The 17,049-nt window shown below is 39.2% G+C and overlaps 1 protein-coding gene across 1 annotated transcript; it reads left to right on the top strand.

Moving 5' to 3' along the window:
* The first annotated feature begins 94 nt into the window (after window positions 1-94).
* eif3i (eukaryotic translation initiation factor 3, subunit I) lies at window positions 95-8,721 on the top strand. The gene is made up of 11 exons (XM_028597849.1): window positions 95-257; window positions 689-781; window positions 1,281-1,368; window positions 1,513-1,578; window positions 1,757-1,906; window positions 4,901-5,028; window positions 6,343-6,453; window positions 6,652-6,741; window positions 7,779-7,852; window positions 8,002-8,094; window positions 8,203-8,721. Exons 1-11 carry the CDS (start codon window positions 255-257, stop codon window positions 8,282-8,284), a joined length of 978 nt encoding a protein of 325 aa, XP_028453650.1. The 5' UTR covers window positions 95-254; the 3' UTR covers window positions 8,285-8,721.
* The last annotated feature ends 8,328 nt before the right edge of the window (window positions 8,722-17,049 follow it).

Here is a 17,049-nt window from a genome sequence, read left to right as displayed (position 1 = left end):
TTAAATCCCATTAAACACATTTTAACGTTTATATTTGAAGGTAAAACTGAAGTGTTGATGTGTATACTACATGCTAGAGTGGAGTAGAACCGTTAGAGGGCGCACCTAAGCCATCTTGCCGTTTTGCACAGGAAATACGTCACCTTCCTCTTCCGCCGCGGCTCCGGCGCCTGAAACACGAGTGTTCTCTCTTCTCTCTTTACAGGAGGCGCATTGGATATACTGGACCGATTGGCAACACCTAGCTGACAAAAATGGTTAGTATATTTCTTAGTTACCGTTTACTATGAGTTTCGTCTTGCCCAGAATAATACACATTCTCTCGCTGAGACTCTAAGCTTCGGTCAAGCTAGCATATCTACTATGTGGCTAACGTTAGCTTTCAAATTAGCCAGTGGTACTGTTAGTTGCGTGCTGTGCGTGATGCAAGATGATTCACCGGCCCCCCCGACAGCTGGTTGAACTGGACTGGTGTACATTGCGTTGAGATAAATAGGTGAACCTAACGTGTATAGCAGGTTTATCATCAAATACCACAGTTCTCTATATGTTTCCCTATTAAAACAACGCCATAAAACTTGATGGGATGACCTGCTCAGTTAGATTAGTTCCCTCAAGTTGACATCTTATGGGCTTTTTCTAAATCGGGAACACTGCCTATATGCTGATTTAGCTCTCCTCTCCACAGAAACCCATCCTGCTCCAGGGCCATGAGAGGTCCATCACTCAAATCAAGTACAACAGAGAAGGAGACCTGCTTTTCTCTGTAGCTAAAGACACGGTAAGATGGTAATGATTAAGATATGCTCTGCCGTTATCATGTTATTCCCCCTGCAATTTTGCTGTTATATTTAATTAGGTGTTGAAATTAATCAAATAATAGATGCATCGAATCGTGGACGATGCTGCGTCGATAATCGGCAGGCTCATAATTGATTAATTCTGTTAACAATTTAATGTAGGCCTAACAACATTTCTGTTTACATATTCTGTTATGTTTTGCACATTCAGGAAGGGCCATGTGCTCAGTGCTGTAGTTTTACGTATCCAATGTATTTAGTATTAGAGCACTGCAGAATGTTTTTGTTTTTGAAGCTTGAAAAGCTATGAATTAAATATCCCACATGGCTTTAATAGAAAAATGTATTTGACGCATCGTGATGCATCTAGATATCAAATTGAATCGCTGACATGATAATCGTAATCAAATCGGGAGATCAGTGAAGATTCACACCTCTAATATTTATATGGTATATCCATTGTACGGTCTCCCACTGTAGGTAGCCAACGTTTGGTACTCTGTCAATGGCGAGAGGCTTGGCACCTACAATGGACACACAGGGGCTGTGTGGTGTGTCGACTGTGATTGTATCCTTTTTCAAGAAATACACTTATTTATGCTGTTTTATCTCAACAACGATCATGTTCGATCTTGTATTCATGTGAGACCCTGTCTGTAGCTGGGCTAGCAGTTATTATACATGTGGGGCTCCTTAACATGTTCTCTCTCAGGGGACACTAAAAACGTATTGACGGGATCAGCAGACAACAGCTGTCGGCTGTGGGACTGTGAGACCGGTATGTAAAACCAAACTGCAGCCCAAGAGTGAAGTGTGTGTTATGTGTTTCCCAATTCCCCCTGTTAGTTGGTTACTGGACGTTTCTATGCAACTTCAGTGTCAATTCTCCAGTAAAAGCAGTAGTTTGGGAATGTGGCTCCTCCGTCCACTAACCCCTGTGTCTCTGTGCCACACAGGTAAACAGCTGGCCCTGCTCAACACCAGCTCTGCTGTGAGAACGTGCGGCTTTGACTTCAGCGGCAACATAATCATGTTCTCCACAGACAAGCAGATGGGTTACCAGTGCTTCCTGAACTACTTTGACCTGAGGGATCCACAGCAGATTGGTACACGCCACGAAATGCACACTAGGGTTGAGACGGTACACTAGTCTGGCTCAGCAGATGTACATTGCTGGGATAAAGCCTGGCGCGCCAGTTGTCCTTCCCTCTCGCTATCGGGCCTTAGCACCACCCAGGATGGGATCACTAGTTTAGAAGAAATACAAACAAGCCAGAGTGTTTTTTTTCCCCCCCTCTATCCCAGAATAAGTAGAAGGTGTAGCCAAATACTCCAGCACTGACACCGCACTGTGGAGATGGCTAGGTAACGGCACACAAACGTTACAGTTCAGTACATACGGCGGTTTACGAGTCAATGGCCGAAAAAAAGGATATTTATACGTTTCTTTTAGGGATTCCCTGGATCCTGATTTTTGGGATTCAGCCGAATACCAAATCCACTGGTTAAGATTCTGCTGAATCCGAAACCAAATACTGAATTCTACTCCCATCCTCAGTCCATTAACACAGTAAATGCATTAATGAAGTAAACAGTGACTCTCCTTCCTTTGCCGTACCTGAAGTTGCTGCATTTTGGCGGCTGTCTGTAGATTCCTTCATGCACAACTCGTATTATTTTGGATGTGTCATATACAAATGTTTTAACAGCGGCGGTGTTGTGTATTGTTTAGGGTCCTCACCACCACGAGACAAATCGGCATTGCAAGTTGAACATGTAGCTGGACTTGAAAGGCCTTCTTTTGTCTGAAAGTACTGCCAAACAACACTTTTTTTTTTAAGTTCCATTTTTCAATTTCTCACAGCCTTCTCAATTCAATTTTATTTATAGTATCAAATCATAACAAGAGTTATCTCGAGACAGTTTACAGATAGAGTAGGTCTAGACCACACTCTATAATTTACAAAGCCCCAACAATTCCAACAATTACAGTAATTCCCTCAAGAGCAAGCAGTGCGACAGTGGCGAGGAAAAACTCCCTCTTGGGAAGAAAACTCGGATAGACCCAGGCTCTTGGTAGGCGGTGTCTGACGGGCCGGTTGGGGGTGTGATGAACAGTGGCGATAATAGTCACATTAATAATGGAACAGTGACTGGATGTAGCGGGAAGCTGCAGGGTTCAGCAGGAAGCTGCATGACATTGCAGGGCACCGCTGAGCGCAGCAGGGAGTGCAGCAGGACAACGGCGAGAGCTGGAACCAGGATCTTGGTGCCAACGTTCTCCAAGGAAATACGCTGGGGGAAAAAAACATAAGGACTCCGGGGAGTAAACTCCCCAGAAGCTAGGATTAGTAACAAGCATTTCTGGGACTGGATACACACAAATAGTAATAGTAATAGTAATAGAAAGGGAGAGGAGAGAGCAGCTCAGTGTGTCAAAGGAAGGAAGTCCCCCGGCAGTCTAGAACTATAACAGCGTAACTATAACAGCGTAACTAAGAGAGACAGGTCATAAGGAGAGGTAGCTTTTTCGGGCTTAGAACTCTCCCCCTGCCGGATCGGGCTTGGCTGGTCTGCCTCCCTCTACTTTATGTATTATTAATCTAACAATTATGAAGAGAAGCAGGTGGGCCAGTTAGGTGAACACTGCAACTCCTCACTCCCTAACTATAAGCTTTATCAAATAGAAGAGTTTTAAGTTCATTCTTGAAAGCGATTACAGTTTCTGCCCCCCCAACCCAGATCGGGTTGTCACGGTTTATGTCTGATAAACGCGGTCAGATTTTTTGATATGAGAGCGGCTCCGTCCCAGGTGGGATGAATGCCGTCTCTCCATCAGACCAGGCTTTCCCCAGAACGCCCCCCAGTTATTCACATAGCCCACATCTGCATAGAATGCTACACCTATGTAAACACCTTCCTGTAATCAATGGCGGCGTCATTACGTCAACCAGCGTAGTGCAGCGTAGGGTTCGGTTTGGTGGAACAAAATTCTAAGGTTCGGCAGAAACCGAATCCCGTCAAAAAGCCCAATATTTGGCAGAATCCAAAACCGAATCCTGGATTCGGTGCGTCCCTGGTTTTCTTTTCATTTATTTTGAACCGTGACAGTAGTGCAAGTGTCAAAGACAAAATCCTCTTGCTGGGGACTGAGGTAACATTTTGCCCAATGGCTACTTTGGTAAACTGCCCTAGAGCACAGATGCGGAAGACCCGTAGAACGCTGACCTAGGGCTGGGCAATATATCGACATTATATCGATATCGTGATATGAGACTAGATATTGTCTTAGATTTTGGATATCATAATATGACACAAGTGTTGTCTCTCCTGGTTTTAAAGGCTGCATTACAGTAAAATGATGTCAGTTTGAGAACTTACCAGACTGTCCTAGCTGTTCTATTATTTGCCTTGACCCGCATAGTCATTATATCCACATTACTGATGGTTATATATAAAAAATCTAATTGTAAACATATTTTGTGAAAGCACAAAATGTCAACCCTACAATATCGCCGCAATATCGATATCAAGGCATTGGGTCAACAACATTGTGATATTTGGATTTTCTCCGTATCGCCCAGCCCTACGCTGACCTGTCCAAGCAAACTGTACCCCTGTACTGCAACGGTTTGGTACGAATACACGAACCATTACGGCCCTACTCAAATCACATACTATAAAGCTATGATTGTACACATTCCTCTTCTTGTTTTAGTTGCTATTACGTAGTAGTTTATGTGACTTTGTTTTATGAGATTTTGGGAGAGATGGTTAGATATTTACTGATGCAACATCATTCATCACTGCAAATGTTGAATTTATCTTTAAGTTAAAAACTGCAATATTCCTCTGCAGGAAACATGATTTAGCATTATGTCAGTATTTAACAAAGTCACTCCTCACTCATTTACAATTGGGACATAATATGAAACGGAACACTCTGAGCCATCTGGTGATGTCCTGTTGGCCTTAACGCAACCCTAAGCCAAAATGGATTTACCTATTGATGGTTGCACTATGGTAGAATATATTGCTCAGCAGGAATATGGCTCCTCTCAGGGGTATAATGATATAATCTCTCCCCTCTGTCTCTGCAGAAGACAACCAGCCCTACATGTCGATACCTTGCAGTGACAACAAGATTACCAGTGCTGTGTGGGGACCCCTGGGAGAGTTTGTCATTGCTGGCCATGAGAACGGAGAGTTCAACCAGTTCAGCGCCAAGGTTGGTTCACACACCCGCTGTCTCTCTGGGAACATATGGGAATGTAATAAACTGTGTTCACGTTGCAATGGCTGCAGGGTTTAATACTAGAAACCCAAAGCTGATATTGGTTATGGAGCCCAAAACAATACATAAACAAGAAACAAGAATGGGGAAATACCTACTTAGTTTTCCAGCAAATATGTCTAAATGTATTGCAGCGATTAAGAATGTGAAGCATAAAAAACGTGAGATTTCAGACAAAGCTTAGCTTAAAGAGATGTTTTTTTTTTTTTTATTCCGAATCTTTAAATTTCCCATGACATGCTGCTTTTTGGATGCTTTTATATAGACTTTAGTGGTCCCCTAATACTGTATCTGAAGTCTCTTTTATATAGACCTTAGTGGTCCCCTAATACTGTATCTGAAGTCTCTTTTATATAGACCTTAGTGGTCCCCTAATACTGTATCTGAAGTCTCTTTTATATAGACCTTAGTGGTCCCCTAATACTGTATCTGAAGTCTCTTTTATATAGGCCTTAGTGGTCCCCTAATACTGTATCTGATGTCTCTTTTATATAGACCTTAGTGGTCCCCTAATACTGTATCTGAAGTCTCTTTTATATAGACCTTAGTGGTCCCCTGTATCTGAAGTCTCTTTTATATAGACCTTAGTGGTCCCCTAATACTGTATCTGAAGTCTCTTTTATATAGGCCTTAGTGGTCCCCTAATACTGTATCTGATGTCTCTTTTATATAGACCTTAGTGGTCCCCTAATACTGTATCTGAAGTCTCTTTTATATAGGCCTTAGTGGTTCCCTAATACTGTATCTGAAGACTCTTTCCTGAAATTCAGCCTTGGTGCAGAATTACAGCCACTAGAGCCAGTCCCACAATGAGCTTTCCTTAGGATGTGCCATTTCTCTCTCTGTAGCTTTAAATGCTATTGAGGAGGAGAGAGAGGGGGGGGGAGCAAGGTGGAGAGTGGGGGTGTAGCCTTGACGAACTGCCACTTTGCTAGTTTGAAAGCCATGATGTCTCTCTGTCATGGGTGGGCCAAATTCTCTGGGTGTGCAAAGCAGAGAAAGGGGAGGTAACCTTGCTCCTTATGACCTCATAAAGAGATTCCAGATCGGCCCATCTGAGCTTTCATTTTCTCAAAGGCAGAGCAGGATACCCAGGGCTCTGTTTACACCTATCACCATTTCTAGCCACTGGGGGGCCATAGGCAGGCTGTGGGAGCTCATATTAATGTTAAAAAACCTCAAAGTGAAATTTTCATGCCATGGGACCTTTTTAAAGTTGAATGTTGTGACTGTGTTGTCTATGGGCAGTCCGGAGAGATCCTGAAGAAGGCCAAGGAGCACACCAAGCAGATCAATGACATCCAGACATCAGTGGATCTCACTATGTTCATCAGTGCCTCCAAGGACAACACCGCCAAGGTAAGCCCCCCTGTCGGCTCTCCTGGCTCGTAGACACAGCCACAACCAGACAGCTTGGAATATTTAGCTCACTTTGTTTTCATACAACACCAGTATTTATTTATAATTCATGTATTTCTAGTCAGATTTTAATCTCCATTTGCCTGCTGTCTGATACTTGGTTATTGATCGCTGGGTGTCTTCTGCGCTTCCTCTCAGCTGTTTGACTGCGCTACTATGGATCACATCAAGACTTTCAAGACCGAGAGACCTGTCAACTCTGCGGCCATCTCCCCCATTATGGATCATGTAAGAGAACTCTTGCACAGTTAAAACAAGTAAAGGCTGTGTATCCTATGACCATGTACACATTTGTTTGCCACCTAGGCTACATCCACACTACTTTGGTTTTCATTTTTGTAATGGTATTTGAAACAAAAATCTTCTCTGTCCACACACAGAAATCTCTGTTCATAGTAACCCATCTTACAGCGCTTATCACGTGAGCATTCGCACACACTGGGCATTAGGGCTGCTCCCTCTTAGTCGATTAGTCGATCGTTTTGGTCTTAGTCAACTTAGATTTCTTTAGTCGATTAGTCATGTTTTATGCTTTTTCCATGTTAAATGACTTATTTCCAAGAAACGTACGAGCAAATCCCTGGTAAACACAAGAATGAAAGGGGTGCTTTTGCATGACTCTTTGCGGAGAAATTCAGATTTACAGATCTGTTGATTAAATCAACTAATCGATTAGTCAATACAATTGAATGAGTGTTAGTCGACTAAGAATTTCTTTAATCGAGCACAGCCCTACTGGGCATGCATGTGCCAGTCTAAACTGGAAGCAGATTGTCTAACGTTACTTTGTGGTTTAAGGGTGCTTTCTCACCTGCCACATTTAGTTTGTTGAATCACACTATAGTTCATTTCCCCCTTGGTGCGGTTTGTTTGGGCGGGTATGACTGCATCAATTAAACACCAATGTTCACCAAACACATTCAAGCCCTTCTGAGTTTGCAGTTATGAGAAAGAACAGTAACGGTGAAAACACCCGGGGTTTATTTGCTAGGACCGGCGACAAGATAAAACTAACCATTAAGGCTGACCGACTCACGCTGTCGTCTCCGTCTCGCCTACAAAACAAGCCCAGAGTTTTCAAACCATAATCGGGTCGGCAGTGTTTCCACACGTCTCCGTTTAAGGGGCTCGGAAACACCGCAGTAGTGTGGACGCGAGGCATGAGAGTAGAGAAAGATGTTAATTTTCACAAAAACGCAGCAGTGTTGTAAACTGTATCTCCTCATGAACTGTTGACACTGGTGTACTGTGTGTGTGGGATTCAGGTGGTGATGGGAGGTGGACAGGAGGCCATGGAGGTCACCACTACCTCCACCAGGATCGGCAAGTTTGAGGCCAGGTGAGATAAAGTGGGCCCGAGAGTCACTACAGAGGTTGGGAAAGAACCTCCTCCCTGCATTAAGTTCAGCCTGATGGTAAAAGCCATTTCCACTTTGCAAGGGACATTGCCGAATGAGGCACTAACCTGCTTTTCTTCTTCACCTGCAGGTTCTTCCATGCTGCCTATGAAGAGGAGTTTGGCAGGGTCAAAGGTCATTTCGGCCCCATCAACTGTGTGGCATTCCACCCTGATGGCAAGAGGTAAAAGAAGAAGACGAACACTGACCTAAAATGTAAAGTCGGCTGGTCAAAAGTCCATTGTGTGTATCACTTCTAACATTTTCTGTGTACTATGGTTGTTGTTTACAGTTACAGCAGTGGAGGAGAAGACGGATACACAAGGATTCATCACTTTGACCCACAGTACTTTGACTTTGAACTGGAGGCGTAAGCAGTCCGGCTCCTTTACCACACAGCTTCAGCTAACATCGCAGTCCAGAAGAAGGAATAACCGGCTGAAGTGCATTTACAGTCTACTAACCACCTCGACTTATTCCCTTCATCTGAACTGATCTGTGAATCAGTGTACTTCTCACAGATTACTTCAAATAAAAGTAATGAGGTCAAGAGAGGCGACTCAAGTCACCTGAGGGTTTCTGCTGTTTTTTTAAGTCATTTTTCTAACATCACTTGGAAACTGTCTTGATGGGACCAGAAGCAATTTTTTTCTAACCTGGACCTGCAGAGCTATTGTGACTGGACTTGAAAACCCACACTCTGATTCCCAAGTCTATTTAATCTGATTCTACTATTAAGTGGTATTTGAGTTGATATATTTTCTGTTGTAAGCCATTCCACCACAAGTCACCATAAAATTTCTAAATTCAATTTGTGTCTGTGTGAACTATGCAACTCTGTTATTCAAAAACATGTAAATCATTAGCATGAATGGTATATAATGGGTAATGCAATGTAAAGTAAAAGTATTGCAAAAAATATTTATATGAATGGAAGACGAAGGGACTGCCAGAGGGCCTCTTCGTGATTAAAAATAAGATGCTGAACAGAGATCAGGCTCCATCTGGCCACAGGGAGCAATATGTACATGCTAAGTAATAAAGCCATAGTATAGTATGTCAAAAAAAGTCATACTATATAGTACATCGAAATAAATCATAAAATAGCCATAGTATAGTATATTGAAAAAGTGATAAAAAAGCCATAGTATAGTATTTCCAAAAAAGCCATAGTATTGTACAGCGAAAAAAATCATAAAAAGCCATAGTATAGTATATTGAAAAAAGTGATGAAAACACCATAGTATAGTACATCGAAGAAAATCATAGAAAAGCCATAGTATAGTATGTAGAAAAAAGCCATACTATGTTGAAAAAATTTATCAAAACGCCATAGTAAAGTATGTCGAAAGAACTGATAAAAAGCAATAGAGTAGTATATCGAGAAAAACCATAAAAAAGCCATAGTATAGTATGTCGAAAAAGTGATGAAAACACCATAATATACTACATCGAAAAAATCATAAAAAAGCCACAGTATAGTATGTCAATAAAGTGATGAAAAAGCCATAGTATGATATGTCGACAGAAGTGATAAAAAAGCCATAGTATAGTATGTCCAAAAAAAGCCATAGTATTGTACAGCGAAAAAAATCATAAAAAGCCATAGTATAGTATTTCGAAAAAATTGATCAAAACGCCATAGTATAGTATTTCAAAAGAACTGATAAAAAAGCCATAGTATAGTATGTCCAAAAAAGTCATAGTATATAGTACATCGAAAATAAATCCTAAAAAAGCCATAGTATGTCCAACAAGTGATAAAAAAGCCATAGCATATTATACTTACTTACTATGTCTTTTTTATGATTTTATTCGACATACTACACCCTGCCCCCTATGAAGGGTGGGCTGAGGAGGGATGGAGTGACGGTAGAGCAGGGAGGGAGTTGAGTCTCCTGACACCCTGGTGGAAAAAACTGTCTTTGAGCCTGCTGGATTTGGCACGGAGACTGCGCAGTCTCCTCCCTGATGGCATCACTTCTTTCGACATTTCATATTCCTTTTGATAATTTTTTTCGACTATGACTTTTGTCTACATACTATACTATGGCTTTTTTATCACTTCTTTCAACACACTATACTATGGCTTTTTCATCACTTCTTCGACATAGCGTTTTCATCACTTCTTTCAACATACTATACTATGACTTTATCACTTTTGTCGACATACTATACTATGGCTTTTTTATGATTTATTTCGATGTACTTAGTATAGTATGTCGAAAGAACTGATAAAAAAGCAATAGAATAGTACATCGAAAAAAAAACATAAAAAAGCCATAGTATAGTATGTCGAAAAAAGTGATACAAAAGCCATAGTATAGTATGTCGAATAAAGTCATAGTCTATAGTACATCAAAAATAAATCATAGAAAAGCCATAGTATAGTATGTCGAAAGAAGTGATGAAAAAGCCATAGTATAGTATGTAGAAAGAAGTGATGAAAAAGCCATAGTATAGTATGTAGAAAGAACTGATAAAAAAGCAATAGAATAGTACATCGAAATAAATCATAAAAAAGCCATAGTATAGTATGTTGAAGGGTCAATGACGCGACGCCCACTTTTTTGTGTCTATAGGGTTAAAGTCAATTTAAATACATTCAATTTAAAACAAAAACAAACAAATTACTTAAAAATGTTCTTTTTTAGAGGCCATATTTTAAAGAGTTTGGTTTTAATCAATTTTAAGAGAATAATTGGCGATTAATGGCAAAAATGTCTAAGTGGTGTAACCGTCAAAACTTTGTACCAAAATGTTTAGCTTGCTTAAAAAGGGCAAATGTCTTAATAGAAGATCCCAGAAACTAATTAGGCATTAACCTAAATTAAAGGTTATTATACATATTTAAAATATAATAAAAAATTATATTTATATTTATTTTAATAATTTAGGGAATACTGTCAGTCATGCTAGCTTCCTGAAATGTCAGGTGGTGTAACCACCATTCAAGGTGCCATTTTGTCAAAATCAGCAAGAAGACCACATGACAGGAAATGATATCAGAGGAAAGGACCCCTGATGAGCATAACTGCTGCATCATAAGGTTAGTAACTCTCTGATAAATATAAGTTAATAAGACATTTTTAGGGTAAGTCCAGATATCTTTGGTTAATATGTCAAATGGTATGACCCAAGTAAAACATTGAAAAACATTCTTTTGAATAAAAATGTGTATTTAGTCTAAAAATGATGTTTGATTTCTTCACACCAAGGCCATTTGCTGATTTATGTGTCCATAATAATGCCTGTCAAATTTGATTTTACATTGAAATGTCAAATGGTGTAACCGGTTACACCATTTGACTCCTACTACAAGCCTCTCAATGTTTGGCCAATCTTTTCAAATATAACTAGTTAAGTTACTGGTTCAAGTTGATATATGAGGTTAATTACTATTTAGACATATTTTCATGTGTTTATTGTTTGTATTTTTTAAAAGTTTAGTTAATTTAGCCACAACTTTATCAAGCTAGCTTTTTTTAGCTAGGCTAGGCTATATCATTATAGTGTAGAGTGTTTAAAAAAAAGTTTTAGCTTAGCCAACAAATTTGAACATCAACAACTTCTCAGTCCCTCCCGCCTTTCTGCTAAAGCCCGAAACAGTCTCCTAAGCCCCTCCCCCGAAAACGGAGCGTGTGTGGAGGACACTATGAAATGCGTGTGTCTGAGTAGTGATTGATACACAGTTAGACACCGCCCCTGGTCCTGATTGGTGGATCTGAACAGGGAGCTGTGGATTTTTGCAAATCGCACTGGCACATCCATCGGTCTCCTGTAGAGGAGTGCTAGCTAGCGCTAGCTAGCACTCTCTACCTCTAGCTAGTAGCACGACATAATGATTACAGCTCCTTGGTTGTTTAAATACATCCATTGTTTATTTTGATAAGCATTACTAATTAATACATGCTAACGTGAAGTGTTATTATGAACATTGTCGCAAACAATAAACTCTCTCTTCTTCTACTAATAGATGCCTCTTACAAGTAAAGTAAAAGTGGCTCGCCACAGAGCGCGGGTTAATGCGGATCCTGCTGCAAGGGAAAATTATCTTGCTAAAAGAAGGTAAAGGTAAACTACACCCCCCCCCCCCCCCCCCCACCCCACACACACTAGTGCTAGGCTCTGGACATAAGACTAACCGTTGTATTGCTCTTCTTTACTCTTAGCTATCAAAGGACAAAGAGACAGGGAAAGATCACAAAAATCCCAGTCGCAGATCTGCCCAGGGAAAAACAAGTGCAGATGAGGGAAAAGTGGAAGCAGTATCAGAGGCAGTACAGAGCGAAGAAAAGGGTGCTTACTGAAGTTTTGAACCTTACTCCTCCCTCACTGAATTCAACAGCAGATTACCAGTTTAATGGCCCTCCAGAGCACATAGTAAATGTTGGTGATCATGACTATGTGCAGCAAAGTTTAGAGGGACCACAGGCATCCTCAACTCCTGTGAGGGCAGTGCAGAAAATTACCAGCAAACATAGAGCAGTGCTGAAGGAAAGGGAAAAGCTGAGGTTTGAGCTCATCAAAATAAGAAAGGAACTTAAGAGTGAAAGAATGAAGGCAAAAAAGCTAAAAGGGAAAGTTGATAGGCTCAAAGCGAAGAAAGGAAAGGAAGTAAGTGTGAGAAACAAGAAGAGAGACAAAAAAGAAAATTGCAGAGGAGAAAAAGGAGGGGTTGTCCGCTTTCTCTGTAGAGATGAAAGTAGCCGCATGCTGTCAGGTAAGAAAGACACAGTTACAAAAAATAAAATAAAACACCAAAGGAGAGTACTTCTTCATTCTCTGAAAGACCTCCACTCCAACTACAATACAACCGCCCTGAAACACCATGCAGTCTCCTATCGACAGTTCCTCAGATACTGCCCTTTTTACGTTACTCAAGCGAAAGAGTCCGACCGAAACACCTGTAGCTGCTTTGACCATGACAACTTTAAAATGATTGTTGACAGGCTCTGTCAGAAAGGTATCCTGTTGACTAACAGCATTTCGGAGCTCCTGGAAGCCATTGTTTGTGACCCGACCAACCAGAAGTGTATGTACCACTTATGTACTAAGTGTTGCTACAATGAGGTGGAGTTTGAGGGCCCACTGGATAATAGCATCATCACATGGGAGCAGTGGGAGAGGATTGTTGTTACAGTGGAGGAGAAAACATTTGCAAACTATCACAAGATTGAAAAGAGTGGCAGGACGGCAGACCTTCTCAGTCTCCTGAACAAGAAGCTAGACGCCTTCACACGCCATCAGTTTAACTGGCTGCACCAGACCCGGTCCCTAAGAGAATTAAAACATTCTCTGCTTAAAGATGAACTGTGTGTTCATATTGATTTCTCGGAAAATTATGGTTGCAAACTAAATAGCAAGATCCAGCCGTTTCACTTTGGTGGCAGCCGGAAACAGGCCACCATCCACACCAGTGTGGTATACACAGGTAATGCCACTCACACCTATGCCACCATCTCTGGCTGTCTTCGCCATGACGAACGTGCTGTGTGGGCACATTTAGAACCTGTTGTGAGAGATGCCATGACAAAATGTGAAACGCCGCCTTCCTCCCTCCACATTATAAGTGATGGGCCTGTAACACAGTACAGGAACCGAAAGAACTTTTACCTCTTGAGTACTGTACCTTTTCTCTTGGGTTTCAAGAGTGTGACTTGGAACTTCAGTGAGAAAGCACACGGAAAAGGCGCACCTGATGGAGTTGGGGCAACTGTGAAGCGTCTTGCCGATACAGCAGTGCAGAGAGGAAAAGATTTGCAGACCCCTGAGGATGTTTATGACTTCCTGACCAAACAGAAGTCTACCGTAAACTTCTACTGGATATCTGAGGAGGATGTTGAAAAGTTTGATGAAAAAGTGCCAGAGCTTGTGCCAGCTGTAAAGGGCACCATGAAGCTGCATCAAGTCATCTCCACAGAGCCAGCCACAATTCGGTACAGAGACATCTCATGCTTCTGTTCGAGACCAGCAGCCATTTGCAAATGTTACAATCCATCGACAGTAGACTTCAGAAATGTGTCAGAAGTCAAAGAACCACCCAGCCTGAATCAGAAAGGAAAATTCGTTGTTGTGAGTTATGAGGGTAAGCCTTTTTGTGGGGCAGATCGTTCAGGTTGTGGGCAATGAGATAGAGGTGAGCTGCATGAAACAGCTGAGTGCAAAGAATGTTTTCACCTGGCCTCACCCAACCGACTTCCTCTTCTACTTTGAATCTGATGTGCTCTTCATGATCTCTGAGCCAGAGCCTGTCAACTCCGTCATTCCAAACTCACAACAGAAGACTGGAAAAAATTCCAGACTCAAAGCCAGGATGTGTAATCCTTGTGAACTTTTCTCAGAGAGATGGATTGAAATGTTCAAAACCTTAGAAGTAGTAATTAGAATGTAGTAATAAAAAAAATCTCTCTCTCAATCTCTCTCTCTCATGCACAATGTATACACAATTTGAATATAGAGGTAATTTTTTTCTCTCTACTAGATACTGTTGTCTTAAATTTGATTGTAGACATAGTTGTTATTAATGTAATATATTGAATAAAATGTATGAGTTGTTCTTACAAATTTTTCCTTCAGAAGTGCCATTTTTTTGGATTCTAAGCAGAAATGGTACTGAAATCAGAGGCCAATCCGTTTCTTCATTGTTGTATGTACAATTTGAATATAGTGGTAATTTTTCTCTCTGCTAGATATTGTTGTCTTAAATTTGATTGTAGACATGGTTGTAATATATTGAATAAAATGTATGAATTGTTCTTAGAAAGTTTTCCTTCAGAAGTGCCATTTTTTGGATTCTAAGCAGAAATTGTACTGAAATCAGAGGTCAATCTGGTTCTTCATTGTTAAGAGTATTGTTTATGTAGGTTTTGAAAAAATATCTATTAAAGTGTTTTCAGTTATTAAAATACCTAAATCATTTTACTCCATGACTTTTCATTCAATTTTATGTGTCAATTGCTTGTCGTTCTCTGTACAGATAGTATGGTCAGTTGGTGTAACCGATAAATGTCAATTGGTGTAACCAATGTTTCTCATAAAATTCTGATATTGCGCAAAAAAGTTACTATGAATATGATTTTAGCACTCTACTTCCCTGTAAAAATGAAATTTAAAATGATTTTAAACCAACTGACCCAAGAATAGAGAGAAAACATTAATGTCTACGGCATACTGACTTGCTCAGTACAACAAAAACCCATATTATTTAAGTTTAGAAATGAAATATTTTAAATATACTTTGAGATGGTAGATCAAAATAAATAACTTATTTTCATCAGTACACTTGCATAACTTCTAAGAGGGTGAATTATTTAATACTTGTCATGCTTTTATGGTTACACCATTTGACAATTTAATGGGACTGTGTTTCTTTAATTGGTTAAAAATTGTAGAAATGTCATATAAAATACTATGACACCAACAGAAATGCAAACTATACATTTAAACAAACATCTAACATGTTCTTTTAACAAGTTTAAAGCATATTTTTGATTTGGACATCATACCAACCCTTATTTGTCACTGACCCTGAAACAAATGATGAAAACGCCATAGTATAGTATGTCGAAACGAATGATGAAAACGCCATAGTATAGTATGTCCAAAAAATGATGAAAAAGCCATAGTATAGTATGTCTAAAAAAGCCATAGTATTGTACATCGAAAAAAATCATAAAAAGCCATAGTATAGTATGTTGAAAAAATTGATCAAAACGCCATAGTATAGTATGTCGAAAGAACTGATAAAAAAGCCATAGTATAGTATGTCGAAAAAAGTCATTGTACAGTACATCGAAACAAATTATCAAAACGCCATAGTACATCGAAATAAATCATAAAAAAGCCATAGTATAGTACATTGGAAAAAAACATAAAAAAGCCATAGTATAGTATATCGAAGAAAGTGATGAAAACGCCATAGTATAGTATGTCGAATGAACTGATGAAAAAGCCATAATATAGTATGTCGAAAAAAGTGATGAAAATGCCATAGTATAGTATGTCGAAAGAACTGATAAAAAAGCCATAGTATAGTATGTCGAAAAAAATCATAAAAAAGCCATAGTATAGTATGTCGAAAGAAGTGATGAAAAAGCCATAGTATAGTATGTCGAATAAATTCATAGTATATAGTACATCGAAAATAAATCATAAGAAAGTCATAGTATAGTATGTATAAAAAAGCAATAGTATGTCCAAAAAGTGATGAAAAAGCCATAGTATAGTATTTCGAAAGAAGTGATAAAAAAGCCATAGTATAGTATGTCCAAAAAACCCATAGTATTGTACATCGAAAAAAATCATAAAAAGCCGTAGTATAGTATGTCGAAAGAACTGATAAAAAAGCCATAGTATAGTATGTCGCAAAAAAGTGATAAAAAAGCCATAGTATAGTATGTCAAAAAAAATGATCAAAACGCCATAGTATAGTATGTCGAATAAAGTCATAGTATGTAGTACATCGAAAATAAATCATAAAATAGCCATAGTATAGTATGTAGAAAAAAGCAATAGTATAATACATAAAAAAAAAACATAAAAAAGCCATAGTATAGTATGTAGAAAAAAGCAATAGTATAGTACATCGAAACAAATGATCAAAACGCCATAGAATAGTATGTCGAAAAAAATCATAGAAAAGCCATAGTATAGCATGTCGAAAAAAGTGATGAAAATGCCATAGTATAGTATGTCAAAAGAACTGATAAAAAAGCCATAGTATAGTATGTTGAAAAAATCATAAAAAAGCCATATTATAGTATGTCGAAAGAAGTGATGAAAAAGCCATAGTATAGTATGTAGAAAAAAGTCATAGTATAGTACATCGAAATAAATCATAAAAAAGCCATAGTATGTCGAAAAACGTCATAGTATAGTATGTTGAAAGAACTGATAAAAAAGCCATAGTATAGAATGTCCAAAAAGTGATGAAAAAGCCATAGTATAGTATGTCGAAAGAAGTGATAGAAAAGCCATAGTATAGTATGTGCAAAAAAAAAAAAAAACATAGTATTGTACATCGAAAAAAATCATAAAAAGCCCTAGTATAGTATGTCGAAAGAACTGATAAAATAGAAAAAAGTCATACTATATAGTACATCGAAATAAATCATAAAATAGCCATAGTATAGTATGT

The sequence above is a fragment of the Perca flavescens genome, chromosome 14 (assembly GCF_004354835.1).
Source record: "Perca flavescens isolate YP-PL-M2 chromosome 14, PFLA_1.0, whole genome shotgun sequence".
Taxonomy (NCBI): Eukaryota; Metazoa; Chordata; class Actinopteri; order Perciformes; family Percidae; genus Perca; species Perca flavescens.
The sequence above is the reverse complement of the archived record's forward strand: the minus strand, read 5'-3'. Positions and strand labels throughout refer to the sequence as shown.